This window comes from Ixodes scapularis, unplaced genomic scaffold (assembly GCF_016920785.2).
Source record: "Ixodes scapularis isolate PalLabHiFi unplaced genomic scaffold, ASM1692078v2 PGA_scaffold3__209_contigs__length_174095766, whole genome shotgun sequence".
NCBI lineage: Eukaryota > Metazoa > Arthropoda > Arachnida > Ixodida > Ixodidae > Ixodes > Ixodes scapularis.
Genome location: NW_024609868.1, coordinates 104,537,227 through 104,552,439, shown reverse-complemented (window position 1 = coordinate 104,552,439; position 15,213 = coordinate 104,537,227). Strand labels below are relative to the sequence as shown.

The 15,213-nt window shown below is 44.0% G+C and overlaps 1 protein-coding gene across 1 annotated transcript in view; it reads right to left on the bottom strand.

The window, feature by feature from the left end:
* Positions 1-7,330, bottom strand: part of LOC8037931 (zinc finger protein Gfi-1) — a 123,267-nt gene extending 115,937 nt beyond the window's left edge. Inside the window, exon 1 of the mRNA XM_042292818.1 lies at positions 7,156-7,330. Coding sequence (XP_042148752.1) covers positions 7,156-7,330 — 175 coding nt within the window. The remainder of the gene's footprint in view (positions 1-7,155) is intronic.
* Between the last annotated feature and the right edge of the window lie 7,883 nt (positions 7,331-15,213).

Genomic DNA, 15,213 nt, shown 5'->3' with positions numbered 1-15,213 from the left:
TGAGGAATTTCGGTTCTGTTCCTTGGTTCCTTAAATTTCTCTAATCAGTCGTAAGATCGAAAGTTAAGTATGTAGTGCCTTGGTCTCCGCCATTAAATGTCTGCCTTTGACATTGGAGTCTGTTCAAAACAAAGCCACACGTTTCATATTTTTCTAACGAACATTGAACTGCCAGCGTTGCGTTTGTAAAACATTCATCATCTTTACGGAATCCTGCTTTACGCAGTCAGCATTCTTGTCCTACTCTCGACAACACTTATCAACATTCTTCCCATCTTCAACACTTACTAACACGTCCACGTCAAATATTTCGAATCGTATTGATCACCAAGACAATGTTGACTTTTTTTCATGTTATACAAATCTGTTGTTTTTCTTTTCACTCATTTATTCCTCACACTTCTGTAGAATGGAACCCATTCACACACCCCCCCTTGCAGCCATTCCTGACCAGACTAATTTTAGAAACGTTCTTTCAATTTTTTTTTGTTTGTTGCGGTGCTGCCCTAAGGGCAGCGCTTCTCAGGACCTCAATAAAGTTCTTTGTCTGTCTGTCTTTTTTTTGTGTAACCGTGATTCAGTATTTATTGTCCCAGAATCTTCTGTACGTTTAGTCGTATTACTCCCCTCTGTGACGTCGTTCGACCTTCATGGTAAAGAAATAAACATATATATATAAAACATTAGTGCTCCGAGGCTCTAGGCTCAGAACACTTCACACTCCTAGAGGTACCTGCATGCAGGCACGTAGCCAAGGGGGGGGGGTGGGGGGGGGGGGGGGAAGGATAGGGCCCGCCCCCCCGAAAAAAAAGCTTAAATTTTTCTGGGTCCTCCCCTCCTCCCTCCCCCCATACAGCATTGTAAGCCCCCCCCCCCCCCCCCCCCCCCGAAATATACCTGCCTGCAGGCATACTGTTCCGCAACGCTCTACGAGCGGGAATCCTTCAGTTTTGGTTATAATCAGATCAACTAACAAAAAAAAAAAAAAAAAAGAAATGTCGAGGAACTACCCTGCTCGACGAGCATGAAGCGGACGTGGCAAAAGGGGGGACGCCAACTGAACCGCATGGCCATCGCAGCTCAATCTATCTCTCGCTCTCATCATTAACCAAGCTAATTAAAAAAAAAAAGCTATTGATGTTTGGAGTACATAGCGGGGGGAAGGGGGGGGGGGGGGTATGCGTGTTGACATTTTTAATGCGAAAGCAGTAACTGTCCAATGGAGCGAAACGGCAGTATATGTGTGGCCGGTGTTATCATTATCTGTAGCAGCGATAAGCGGCACTTAAATTCCCATTGGCTGAGCGAAACGGCACCTATATTCCGTCTGTAGCAGCAAAAAACAGCACCTAAATTCCCCTGAGCGAAACGGGACCTAAATTCGTATTGGCATGCGACGCGTCATGTGGCTCGATAGCAACGGCGTCATTGTTGCTAAGAGGCCAGCCGAGCTGCTGGCAAAGCGGGAAAAGGGGGGAGGGGAGGGGGTACGCGGGTATGGGCTCGTCTGACGCTAGGCCTAACGTTAGGCCTAACATTACGCTCTGATGTCGAACGTCGTCAACCGGTACCCGGAGCTAGGGCGATGATGATGATGAGAAGACACGTGATTTCAGCACGCGCCACGCCGAGCTTCGCACTCCTGCCGCTGCCTCACCCAGCGGCGCAGCATGTCCCAGCGAGTCAGGGATGCTTTCGCATTCACAAGCCATAAAAGGTGTCCTCGGAATTTTTTTTTTATGGCTGCGTTGTGGTGGTAAGGTTTGTCTATCAGAAATAAAACGCGAACCAGTTTAACAATCATTCAGCGATCCTATGGTTCGTACTGTCTCCAATTCAGCTCGGCGGCATGGCGCACAAGTAGAAAGTTGCAGAGCATAATTCGGGAGAGTTTAGGAAGCGCAGGGCATTGCACCTCCTGACCATCTTATTACCTCTCAGCAGCCAATAAGATTGTGACATCGGTTAATAAAAACGCTCAACGGTATTCACGAAGCGGGAAACATAATCATAATAGTCCATACACTCCGTGTTTTTACGTTATCAGTGATTAAATAAGTAGAAGTATGATAAAAAATAAAAATAGAAAAGTGGAGACAAGCACTGCACACGCAGAGGGAGGCATTTCGAACAAAATGAGGGAAGGGGGACAGCTTTACTGCATCGCATCCGCTCTCCTTTACATATTATGTGTTAGTGAATACCCGAACGAAAGGAAAGGGGTCGCTTAGCAGTTTATTACGAGTAAGGGCTAATCTGGCGTGATCCATACATGGACCTAAAAGGAGGAACGAACCGAACCCTCGTGGCACAGTTTACCCGGGAACCCCCATAGGAGTCCCTGTGGCGTGCCATTAGGCGATAAGCTGCTCCGTTAGCCTCGCGATCAATTTGTTCTCGGTCCGGGAAAGGAACCGTTCAAAGGTGACCCTCGACAGAGAGTGCCAGAATGAATGTTTGAAGAGTGCGGCAAAGTGGGACGTGACGCCAATGCCCATATCCATTCGCCGAGATCTAATACGTTGCGTCATCCACCATTTTCTTCCTTTATGTGGAGGGCACAATGGCTGAGGCTGAGAATATCCGTAATGTGGTGCCCCGAGGACTCCTTCCTTGAATACCCGAGGCAGACGAGTAATGGTTCGTTCTTGGCCGACCCGGCCGTAAGTTCTTCCCCCACCAGGACGGAAACTCTTCCCCTTTCTTTCTGCGTTTCTTCGTGGAAGGGGTAAGATGCTTAATTGAACGGGGTTACGTATCAATTCGGCTAAGGTGTCCATTCGGCTGGTGGCTCAATTGGGCTGAACGGACCAATTTGGCTGGGCACTCCAATTCGGCTAAGTTCCCAGTTTGTATCTTCAATTCGGCCAGACGCTGGAACTCAACTAAATGCCCAGTTCGGCTAATCTCTAATTCGTCCAGAGGCTTCTAGCCTTTCCAACTGCAGGAAAATTTTGATTTGCAATCGGAGCATGATGCAGACAGAGTTAAGTCACTTAGGCACATTAGGGGAACCTCAGCCAATCATATAAGTCGAACTTTCCAGCAGGCTCGAGGTGCATGAGCCAAACCGAAGCATTCGGCCGAAATGACGGTTCTAGCCAAACTGGGTATTTAGCTGAATTTTCCCCTTCGGCCAAATTGAACCATGCGGGCTCGTTACCTCAGGTGAGTCGGGATGACACCCTCGCAGAGATAGTGGATGTAAGATAATCTGCGATCAATTGTAAACTATCTTGTACCCGAAATGCTGTTTTATATCAATTTTGGGAGATAATTCATCAAGAGTCCGAGAATTTGGCTGATACGCCTGCGATCATCGGGAGAGGAATCGACAAAAAATTGAAAGGTGTAAAACCATTCCCTCAAAAGTTTTAAGTATTGGGGATTAACTGAAGGAACGAACGTTTTTCCGAAACCTAACGTTTGGTGTCTTTAGAATATTCTCTTATTCCGGACTCGCTCTTGATGGGTGACATTACATGAAGCAAGTAAGAAATAATGCTTGAATTTGGGTTAGTTAATTTGACATTATGAGGTACGCTGCACTGCGAAGTTACACTGAACAAGCACTTAAACTTAAGCTTACAGAAGACGACCTGGTAGACAGAAAAGAACACGGCGTACACGTGAAAGCGCAGACTAACAACTGTTCATTTTCAGTTTGTTCTTCCGCCTTTACACTCGAGTTTTGAAAGATGAAGGTTTGCCTGATAATTCTTGGAGGTAAAGACTGGATGATCAATCTCATCGCGGGCAACTGTACACACCGGTGTTTTAGAAAACGGAGGAAGACGAACATGTACATGAGAATTCGTAGGAATAAGTGGGTTAATGAATGTCTTTGCTGGCCTTTGTAAACATTTGATCTCGATGCACGCGTGTTTCTAAGCTGTGGGTATACCCTATAGAGCTGATATTTACCCATGATGTGCGGCAGGATCTTTTAAAGTAATTATAATTTTCTTTGGTTCAAAGCTATTCATGGCTCGTTTGACGCACGTGCCTTCCTGAAGCCACATGACAAGTCTTGGTTTCGCGCTTGGCCCTGTCTCGTGATCTATTGATAGTCCGAAGTAGAGCTTCGCAGCTGCATCTTGCACAATGCGCTGCAACGTTACCAAGTGCTTGCAGCTGCCTGGAGACGTGCCTGTGCTCTTCAATAGTTTCTCGTGTAAACTTCTCCCCATGTCTCCGATGCAAGATTTTTCCGGTTATACCCACGACTTCTCATGTACATATTCTACTTCCAAAACTCCAGCCTTTCTTTTATTTTGCGAATACATGCACCGGTGTTTTTAATTGCCCGCGATGACCATTAGTCATCCAGATTTTAACACCCAGAATTATCAGGCAAATCTTTGTCTTTCAAAATTCGCGTGTAGGAGAGGACGAAGAAGACGGAAAATGAACACATACGCTTTCACGTCCTTTTTTTTTTTTCTGTCTATCATATCGTCTTCGCTGAGCTTATATTTTACCTGCTTGTTCAGGGTAACTTCGCAGCGCAGCATATACCTTATAAGTGGGAAACGCTGCACATAGCCTCTTCAAAGCTGCATCGTCTGTTAGTCGGGAGTTTTACAAGATGATTGTGTCGGTCCCAGAAACAGCTCCGTGCGCGGGTTTTAAAGCGTGCTTCTGAGAGGCAGAGCAAGCTGTTTATACGAATATCGTTAAAAAATAAAAAAAATATACAATTTCATAAATATCCACAATAACGACATGAACTTTCCGAATTATTTAGGATATACACGCAACTTATTAAACGACGGGTCTTTGTAAACCTCCGTGCTTCTTCAATTTGACTATTCGACTAGTCCAAGCCATGCACAATTTTCAAGTGCAGCTCCTTTTCGCTAAATTAAAGAACGAAACACTGCTTCCATTTTAAGATGCATTACCTTACAGAAAAGAACAAAGAAAGAAAGACTGGACGAAGAAAAGGGGAAGGGGATAGTAGTATATTATGATAGAATAATTTTTCACACCCTCGTCTTTCTTCGGGCCAGCAACAAATGTTTAAACCTTGCCCCATGCTCAAACACAAAGATAAAGTGGATTAAATAAAAACAAATCACACTGTCGCCTTTCAGCAGCACTTGCTTTGTTTCGGAACGACGCGGTTGACTGCACCAAATTTTTTGGGACGACGGTGTCAGCACCCGGTCTCTATTCCGCAAAGACAAATTTCGGGTCAAAAATAAGTTTTTGCGTAGATCCTCCACAGCATACCTTGACAAACGCCTGCTTTTTTAATTCACAAAGAGGAATGTTTCATATATGCCTTTCATAATTAACATACTCTTTAATTCTCCCAATCCGTTTCACCTTGTCAAAATAAACCACATAGAAAAAAAAAAAAAAAACTTCGTATAATTTGCATTGGGCAATTATTTCAACCGCGGTCTAGAGTCAGGAAATTACGCTACACGTCGACCATTGGTCGAGTCGTAATTGATCCTTCACTGCTAGGCCGAGGGTCATTCGTATGCACGGAATTTATTTATTTATTTAACAAGACTGCAGGTCCCGCTAAGGTCCCGGCAGAGGTGGACTTATAATACGTAGTAGAGGACATAACAAAAAAGGGAAAACTTCAATACAATGAAACAACGCTCAAACACCAAAAAAAAGAAAAAAAAAAAAAGAAGAGCATGCATCTATTTCACGCGAAGATGGAGGACCAGCGAAGCTGTTATCTTTACAACAACTTACGAAAAAACCCACATACCACATCTATACGATTTTCACTTCGTTGTTTCCGATTGAGACTAAATCTCTTTATCGGCATCGCGGAAACGAAAGAAAAGTAGGTTAGATCGGCGCGTTCTGCCCTTAGCCTCGTCAGAGCGCACTCTTAGCTGCGATAAGTCGGTGACCGTAGATGATAACAAGGGATCAGGACCTCACTATGTAATAATGCCAAGGAAGGCTGACTCCCGCGGGTTGCCCCCTCTTTTTGTTTATACTGGCCACGACCAATCGGGTCAAAAGAGCGCCGTTTAAACGAAGTTTCGTCCAGACCCCCCCCCCCCCCAAAAAAAAACAAAAAAACTTGTAGAGCTTGTAGCTGTATAAGGAAGTCATCCGGCGATGAGCTGCCAACGATCTCTTTAGGGAGTCCATTCCAATCCGTTAGTGTTTTTGAAAATGTATTCTAACTGCGGTATGGCTCCAGTAATCTTCCGTGATTGAATCGCGTGTTTCGACGTAAAACGGGTATTAGATAGGGGGAAATGTCAACCTTCAGGTGTCCATGGTAAAGCAAGTATAACAACTTGAGGCTCAGGTGTTTCAGGTGTTTTCGACGTAAATGATGAAAATGTAATTGAAGTATGGCTAATGTTTGTGATGGACTGTCTAATCACCGGAATTTATTGCAAATAAATCTTGCTGCTACTTTTTTATTTGTTCTGGGTCTTAGGTGTTCTTTTGTGTTTATGGGTCTCAAAGGACGCACGCGTCCCCTAAATGTGGCCTCACTAATGTTCTATAAGATCCAAGTTTAGCAGAGGGTGGGGCTTACGGTAGCTTTCTTCTTAGACACCACAGTCTTGAGTGCAGTAGAGCACACATTCGAAATGGGGGCGTCCCAACTCAAGCTTTTAGTAATTGTCACACCGAGGTATTTTACTTGCGTTGATTCCCCGAGCCTAACGCTGCCACTTGAGTAAGAAAATGTTTTTACTGTCTTTTCTTTTATCACTCGGAGTACTGTACACTCTCTAAATTCAATGGAACTGTCCACTCCCCGCGCTACTGAGATATTTTTTGAAGAGTTCCGTTCAGTCTAATTCGATCTTCACTGGAATAGAACCATTCAACCCCAGCGCTTCCGGGGCGCACATACTCGCACAACCCAACTTGGGTGAACTGTACTCTTCACGCGAGATTTCATATACCCTTCATCTCATATCAATAGATATAGTTGGGTAAAAAAATCCAAATATTCCATCTTTGCCCAATATAAATTGTCGTCCAAAGTTGATACAAAAAAGAAAAAAGTAGCAAAGTTAAGATTTTTGCAGGTAAGAACAAGGTTCCCATCTCCGTCTTTAAGGTGTATGACCTACAGGGGTGTTCGGTTTGAAAGGTTTCACGGTCTCTCGCACGACTCGGCAGGTCGCTTCGCAAAGACGAGCCTTCACTGACCTGGAAAATTGTGCTTGGGCGTCACAACCCTGAAGGCAGACCCACCAAATTCCCTGGACATCCTGGCGACTCCGTGCGGCAAGATGACTTCGCCGACGCCGCCGCCCTGACGTCCCGACGAGAGTACGACTTCGTCCTTGCCCATCGCTACGGCGACCTCGGGCGACTTGGCCATCCCACGGGGAGACCTCGCACGCGACGTCGTGACGCTGTCTTCTTCTTCGCCGACGGCGACGACTCCAAATAGCGGCGTGAATCGCGGCGTTGACAATAATAACAACACCACCAACAACAGCAAACGAGAAAAATAACAAACGGAGGAAATATCCCCGCCGGTCCCGACAGCGCACCTCTCGAATCAACGCGCCTCCGTTTCGGAGAGGTGCTTCACTGCCGAGCGCGCCTTCTCCCCGCGACCCCGCCCCCTCTCCGTAGGATTCAAGCCCCGCCCCCCACCAATCACGGCTCTTTCAAAAGCAACCAATGGGAAAGCGGAATGTTAATGACGTTGGTAGGAATCGATTTTTTTCTTCCGTCCGTCTGCCGCAGCTACGGACAGTGAGGGGAAAGCACCGACGACTCTCGCCCCGGACGGCGGCGGGCAGGGATGTGGAAAGCAAAGGCGGGCGCCATTTTGATTATTTTGGCGCCTGGGCAGGGTTCTTGGCCGGAGCAAACGGCGTCCTGATTTCCCCCTTTCCTTTCCCCCCTACCCCCAAAACCAACCCTTTTTCTTTTTTTGGCTACGGCTAGGGATTCGGCTTGATTCTTCTGCCCGCCGGTCTCGGCGCCTGGCTTTTGTTTTGTGCTCGGCTCGCGGATTGATTTGTGGATTGGTTTCGAGCTGCTCGGGAAGATTTCCGATAGTCAGACACAGTGGCGTACACAAAGGGGGGGTGGGGGGCTGATTGGACGAGGTCAGTGCTTGGACGAGCCAATCCACAGAAAATAATGACAAAAGACCAAGCGGAAGATCAAGCAGATCCTTTCTCTTACACTCGTTTTCGTCTCCAGAAAAAAAAAGCAAGTTTTGCGCAGTGTTCATTCGCCGCGCCATGTAGTTATTACAAAATTTGGTTGTCGGAGGAAGAAGCAATGCTTTTGGTGTTTGAAACGTGTACCTCTAGATAAGATAACATATATCTAAACTGAAATGCACTACATATATCTCAATACTCTAAATAAAGGCGAAAATTAGTACTGCTCCGCAAAAAACCGGACTTTATCTTTTTCTTACTATGGTTCTTGAGGTGAAAATGACTATAAAAATAAGTAATCTAACCTTTCTTATTTTTTTTTCTCATTGTAAAGGAAGAGATAACAATAACTACAAACAACTGACACAAAATGAACCGAAAACCAACGTCGTCCTCTCCCCCATTCTCCTTTCATCTTTCTCTTTCAACGTTCTGCGTCGAATTAGGTCAGTGGTTCATTCGAGTTCAGTGTCTAGTGCACGCGCCTCTCCGTCTTCTTTGTTTCTCTTTCCTTTTTACTTTCAACCTCCCACAGCTAGATAAAAAAAACACGGACTGGCACCCCCGCCTCGCCTCGGTCAAGTTCACTCGTGACGCCTCACTGTTTCAAGTCCCGTTTGGCCTTCGTTTCGCAACTCTATAGCTGGCCATCTGCATCGGCCGCCTCCCTTCTGCGTGGGTCAGTGAGTGCGATACGCGATGCTTTCGTTTGCCGCGTGCGCGTTCGTACCGGTGCCGGCACAAAGATACGCGTCCATCTTTCGACACTCTGCCCCTCTGTCTTTGTTCACTTATATCCTTAAACTCCGGTCTGAATCAATAGGTAGTTTCAGGTTAACGTACGCAATTTTAGCGCATGCAAGCGATAAATTTAGGGATTGCGTTAGCGCACGCTACGCAAGAGAGTTTTAGAATAGCGTTTCTCCGCCGCGAAGCAAAAGCGCATGCATTTCGCGCTTGCAACGCCACCAAGATACAGTCACATTTCTCACACGAAATCCTGTAACTTGAGAAAAAACAAGTTTTTTAGTCTAGAGTAACATTTTAGATTTCTTTAAACATGAAAATGCGACGCGTGAGGTCGACCGGTCGTGTCCGCTTGGGTCGCATGGGCAGAGAAGTCTTGTGTACTGAGCTTCGCATACCGTACCTTCGCCGAGAAATGTTCGCGCGTCGCAAGCACCAAGTTGCCGGTGATCGTTGCCCACCTTACTGGGTTTTCCAAACCGAGTACAATGTCGTTCCGTATTGAAAATCGCAATCACGAGGATGCCGCCGGCGTCGCGTTTCCGACGCCGCCAAAGCGGCCGCAGACATGGTCCTGGGGGCCGCCATTTTTTACCTGTGCTCGTCTTGGCTTTAGCCAACTTCTCATCAGGAATCCTTTTTGGAGGAGCGCAAAGACTTTTTGCGTACACGCGCGATTTCCAGAAAATAGCGTAAGCTAAAACAACGCACGCAAAGCACAAAACGTGGTCAGCGTTCGGCGCATGCGCAATGTCTACGACGCTATTGTTTGCGTACAGAAAGCTTTAGCGTGTGCTATTCTAAAACTGCCTAAGAAAGAGGTCACGCGCCTGTTATGATCGAAAGAGAAAAGGCCCATGTTGTTCTTTGTAACCAACCGCGTGTGTGCACTTTTTTTTTGGAACGGCAAGCTTTACTTGCAAGGTAGTCTTGCTTTTTTCGTACTGCATGGGCTGGGTTAAGGCCCCAATCGTGCCCCCCAAGGCTTCAGAAATGCGAGCCGTCACTGCGAAGAGTGCAGACCTCTTGAATATTTCCATGTGGAAACTACATATCCTTGTATCTACACATCTGTACGATTTAAAGAAGCGTGCATATTGGAAGACATGGGCAGCCTCGGCCATGGTAACGAAAAGGACACTGCTGGACGTGTACATGGGGTCCGGAAGAAATGTCCCCGGAAAAAACGTCCCCGGAAAAAATGTCCCCGGAAAGAAAGTCTCCGGAAAAAATGTCCCCGGAAAAAAAGGTCCCAGGTGGAAAGTAGGAACAAAATGTCCCCAAAGGGACATTTTTTCCACTTCAAGTACAATCCGTTTTTGACTTTTGTGTATGAATCAAGAGTTTGTCATTTCATTCCTGATTTTGCAACAGTGCATCTCAACTGTTTGTGTTTGTGTTTCATTGTGAATAAAACATTCATAACACTTCTAGCTAAAACCAAATTATTGTGTCGGGAAATTTGAGAGGTACTTGTGTACCCTTTTCCAAATAGGTAAAAAGCGCGACACTTAACACACACAAGCGATCGCTAGTTTTTTTTTTTTTTTTTTTTAAGGGGCGAAGTTTTTTAGGGTTTAGCTTTGTCCGTCCGGCGTCCGTGCTCACATCGATTGCCATCCCATCTGTCTTCTTAAAAAAAAAAGAAAAAAATGTTTGCGCAGTCGACAGGATTCAAACCTGTGCGGGGGACCCCAATGGATTTCTAGTCCATCGCCTTAACTACGGGACGAGTAGGGGCTCTGAGATGTGGTAGTAACTCAAGAGCTGGGGATGTCATGGATGAAACGTTGCATGTAGCCGCTCAACGCCTATACAGGAGACGGCGCCGCGGTCAAATACGTATGTAATCGCGTTAAACTTTGCATGAATTGGCTCAACGTTTATAGAGGAGAGGGCGGAGGGCGCTGCGGTCAAATGCTCAAATGCGTATATAACCACGTTCTATACCACACATTCTCTTTCTGACATGGACGTGGAGATGCTTTCCCACGGCATCCAGCGGATCCAAGCTGATCCGCTAGAAGAACCACTGGCTCTGCATTTCACCGACCATAAAGCAGTAATAATGAAGTCGAAACGCAACCCGGAACTCAGCAATACCTATGAGCAATAAAAAAAAATCAGCACCATCAGCACTACCTATGAACAATAAAATCAGTATCATCAGCACCACCAGAGCTTCGGCCCAATCAACATAATTCACCACGTGGAGATGCGGTCATTTTTTTATAGAAACGAGAGGTTAATTGTCATCAAAGTTATTATACATATTGAAGGTGCTTATTTGGGGATATAATGCAAACGGTAAAATTTCGTTCTCACTAATAATCTTTCGGAGCCGTTTTCCCCTACCTGCCACACGGTGCCTCGTTTCCCAGGACATATGACCGGACCGCCCGAAGCACATGAGGATCAGGGAAACCCAGAGATAGAAAATCCTTTGGGGACATTTTTTCCTACTTTCCATCTGGGGCCTTTTTTTCCGGGGCCTTTTTTTTTTTTCCCGGCACATTTTTTCCGGGGACATTTATTCCGGGGACATTTTTTCCTACACCCCGCGCACATGGCTGCAGCATTTCAAGGGAGTGGTTGTTGAGAAGGAAAAGCCTATGGAAATCTCGACAAACATTTGCAGAGCGCAGCAGTGAAGCTTCAACGAGGAACTACCCAGCAAATTACTTTCAAAATGTAATTTAATTACAATTACAATTACTCTGCTCCAAAAGTAGTTTAACTACAATTACAATTACTAATACGTGAAAGTAATTCATTACAATTACAAATTACTTTAAAAAAGTAATGCTATTACTTTACAGTTACTTATTTCGGAGAACTAACCACCTTGGGCCACGTAACTTTAAACGAGTTATATGGCCGCTGTATAATTGTCACGTATTGTACTTTTATTAAATTTGTTAAATGAATGATAGAACTTAACAGTTTGGAGTAATAAACTCCTGCATTATTATATTCTCAATAAATAAAAATAAATTATTTTATACACACACACATAAATATATATATATATATATTAAACAAGCTCTTGACAATCCAAAACCGTAGTTGGTAAAGTTTTCGAATCTCGTCCAATCAGGTTAGAAACGGTTGGAAAAGTTAGGAGTTAGAGCAAACAGTAAATAAAGAAAATTTATGCAAAAAGGTAGACGAGGATTGGGAGAGGAGAGAGCAGTGTAGCAACAACGGTTGGAATTAAGGGGGTGTGAGTCGTGTTAAAGAGACCTGCTGCTTCTTCGCCTCGATGTTAGAGTGGCACAGCGAACTGTAAGTGGTACCAACCAACAGACGAGCTAGAAAAGAGGGACGTGAAGAACTCATAAAGAAACGAGAATAATTTCATGAACAATAAAAGTCCCCAATCTTGACTGAAATATGTAAGCGAATGTGCTAGCGACGAAGACGCGCAAGGTGAACCTCGAACCTCCCCGCCTCGACCAGATGATGTGATCGGAGCCCAACCAGCTCGACTTCGAACCCCGATACCCCTGATGCGAATGAGAAATAAGAGAGACCCCTAGGAACACGAGCAACGGGAAGCGAATGAGACGAAGAGACAGATTTCAACTGCGACACAAACGAAAACCGACGTGAAAGTAGCCCTCATTTATCAAAATATTTCTCAATTTTTTTATTAAATTGTTTTACAGTCTACAAAACCCTTCATTCCGTTCTATCCCAACCTCTCTTTCCCATTTTTCCTTTCCGTCCATTTGAGCAGGTTGGGATACACTTACTCCCCTGTCGCTTTGGCTGATACTGTCGTTCCCCCATGGTCAGGGGAGGAAAAGCGCCGAAGCCGCAAAATCTTGCAAATTAATTGTTATTGTGCCTGCAATTTTGCAATTACTGACGCTAGAAACTGATTAAATTAAAATTAAAAATCCTTTTAGCTAAACGTAATTAATTAAAATTACAAATTACCAAGAAAATTAATTAAATTACAGTAATTCAATTACTGTAATTGAATTGCTCCCTAAGTATGCTACGAAGAAGCCCGTGAAATATGGAAGGTAACTTACCTTATATATATATGCATGTTTCTCTGTGTGTGTGTGTGGGGGGGGGGGGGGAATGGCTAAATTTGTCACTTTCAAAATAATCTGTTAGCCTATACACACCGGGCTCACATCACCTTGTTTATATTTGGTGATGAGGGTTAAGAAATCATTCAACGGTATCACACTTTTTTGGACAAAGTGTTTTAATGCTTCACCAAAAGCAGATTACACTTTAAGAACTCATATCTCCTTCTTGGCTTAATTATCTTTGTGGCTTCGGTCTTATTGCATCTCTTGTAAATAAAAAAAAAACTTACCTCTTGCGGTTATTTGCGATTTAAGAGCTCCAAAACTATCACGTTGGCCACTAATTTATTTCTCGCGTTATAGCACTTCCACCTTCTACTGAACCTTTTGATTCCCCGTTATAGAAGAATCACTATAACCGGGTCCATTACTTTTCTCAATTCGCCACAAGAACAGTTGGGCGATCAACCATTTTTGACGACCCGAAGCTTTGTTTTGTTTTTAAAGAGTGCTCCAGTTTTTCGACAATTTAACATCTGACAATGGGAAGTGACTATTCTTAACATAGCAGTTCGTTTCCGTTCAGTACCTTACGTCATCACCTAATAATTAACAATCATTAGACTTAGTATTTGCGACAAATGATTAAGTATTTAAGGCTGAAGGAAAACTACCTGCGTCGAGCACGCCTAATAGTCAAATTGTTCGTATTGAGGACTAGACAGAGAGAAGGTAGTTTGCCTCAAAATGGTGGAGCCTCCGCTGCTGATAGGAAAATGAGTCGGTGCACCATGACTGCAGCAAAGAATACAGCTTGCGCTTGTAGTTGCGGTAAAATTATAAGACAATCATTATAGTCAGTTGAGCTCTTAATTGGCTGACCCCCTCTCGTCCCGTCCCCCTCCCCCCCCCCCCCCCCCCCCGAGCCCTCCTTTTTTCTTTTCCGAATGGAAATCCGGCGTACGTCACTGGTCGCGAAGGCTGCACCGGAAAGTTTTTGTTATTTTTTTTTTAATTACGCAGTGATGCTAGACGTTGCCTCGGTTGCTTGCTTCACGAATGAGACCTGCTGGCAGACATGTACAAGTTACTCAAAGAAAGTAATTAAGTTAAGTTACTGAGAAATTACTCAAATGAAAAGTAATTGAGAAAATTACTAATTACTGTTAAAAAATAGCGAATCACTTTTAAAGTTACTTTTAAGCTACTTTTATGTTTTTTGTGGTAAAAAAAGTACATAGGTTTTGATCTGTTAGCGAAATTGGTAGCCAAATAAAGATCGGACCGATTAAAAAAAAAAAAAAAAAAAACTTTAATAGGTGGGACTACTTCTGCGTACCTAATTGTTTTGTACTTTATTTCTTTCTTTTTTTTTAGTCAATGATGTACTGCAAATGTGTCGTTTCTAGTTTGAGGTTTAGCACTGCCTGAGCTTGATTCTTAGGCAGTGTTTGCTTGTTTACAGTGTTGCGTAAAGTACATCGAAAAAGTACTTGAAGCAAAGTACAAAGTAAATTAGAGGTTATGTACTTCAGGTAAAGTAGTAGCACACCGGGTGCAATATACTTGAAGTAACGTACTATAAATACAATATACTTTAAGGTAAATTACCAGTACTTTTAACAGAATCTTTCATGGTGTTCTTTCATTCCTCAGTGTTTTTTCTTAAGTTGTACCCATTGCTCAGAGGTAATCGGAGGGGCATCAATTTTTTTACGGAAATGACAGCAAATATTGTATAAATTCAAGTCACCATAGAGTAGTTGTTTTACTCTCGTTGACTGGCTTTTTGACACAATCAACTTACAAGCCACTTATTTGTGTTGGTCTTATGCCACCATTACTTCACTCAGAGAAATGATGAGATGACGTCTTGAAAGAGCGCGTTTTCACACGACGATACGCCATTTTTTTGTTTTCAAATTCGGGAAATGTACATTGATGTCGGGAGTTTCACTTTCTTCCAAAAGTGCAAGTACATGCCCAGAGAATATACTTTAAGTAAAGTACAAGTTTTCTAAACAGTAGTACTTTAAGTACCATGTACTTAGAATACTTCCCAACACTGCTTGTTTATTATTTTTATACACAAACGTTGGGGGAATTACTAAGGATTCTCAAACAATCTTCAAATCTTTGAAGATCTGCATATTCTATGTTTTATGAGGAAAGGCAACACAAAAAGGTTCCCTTCACGTTGCCCTTTAGCACGCGATTCTTCGAGTACAGCACAAACTACGGGGGCACCAGATGAGCTTCAGAGCAGGTGCTGCATTTTGTTGCTTCCT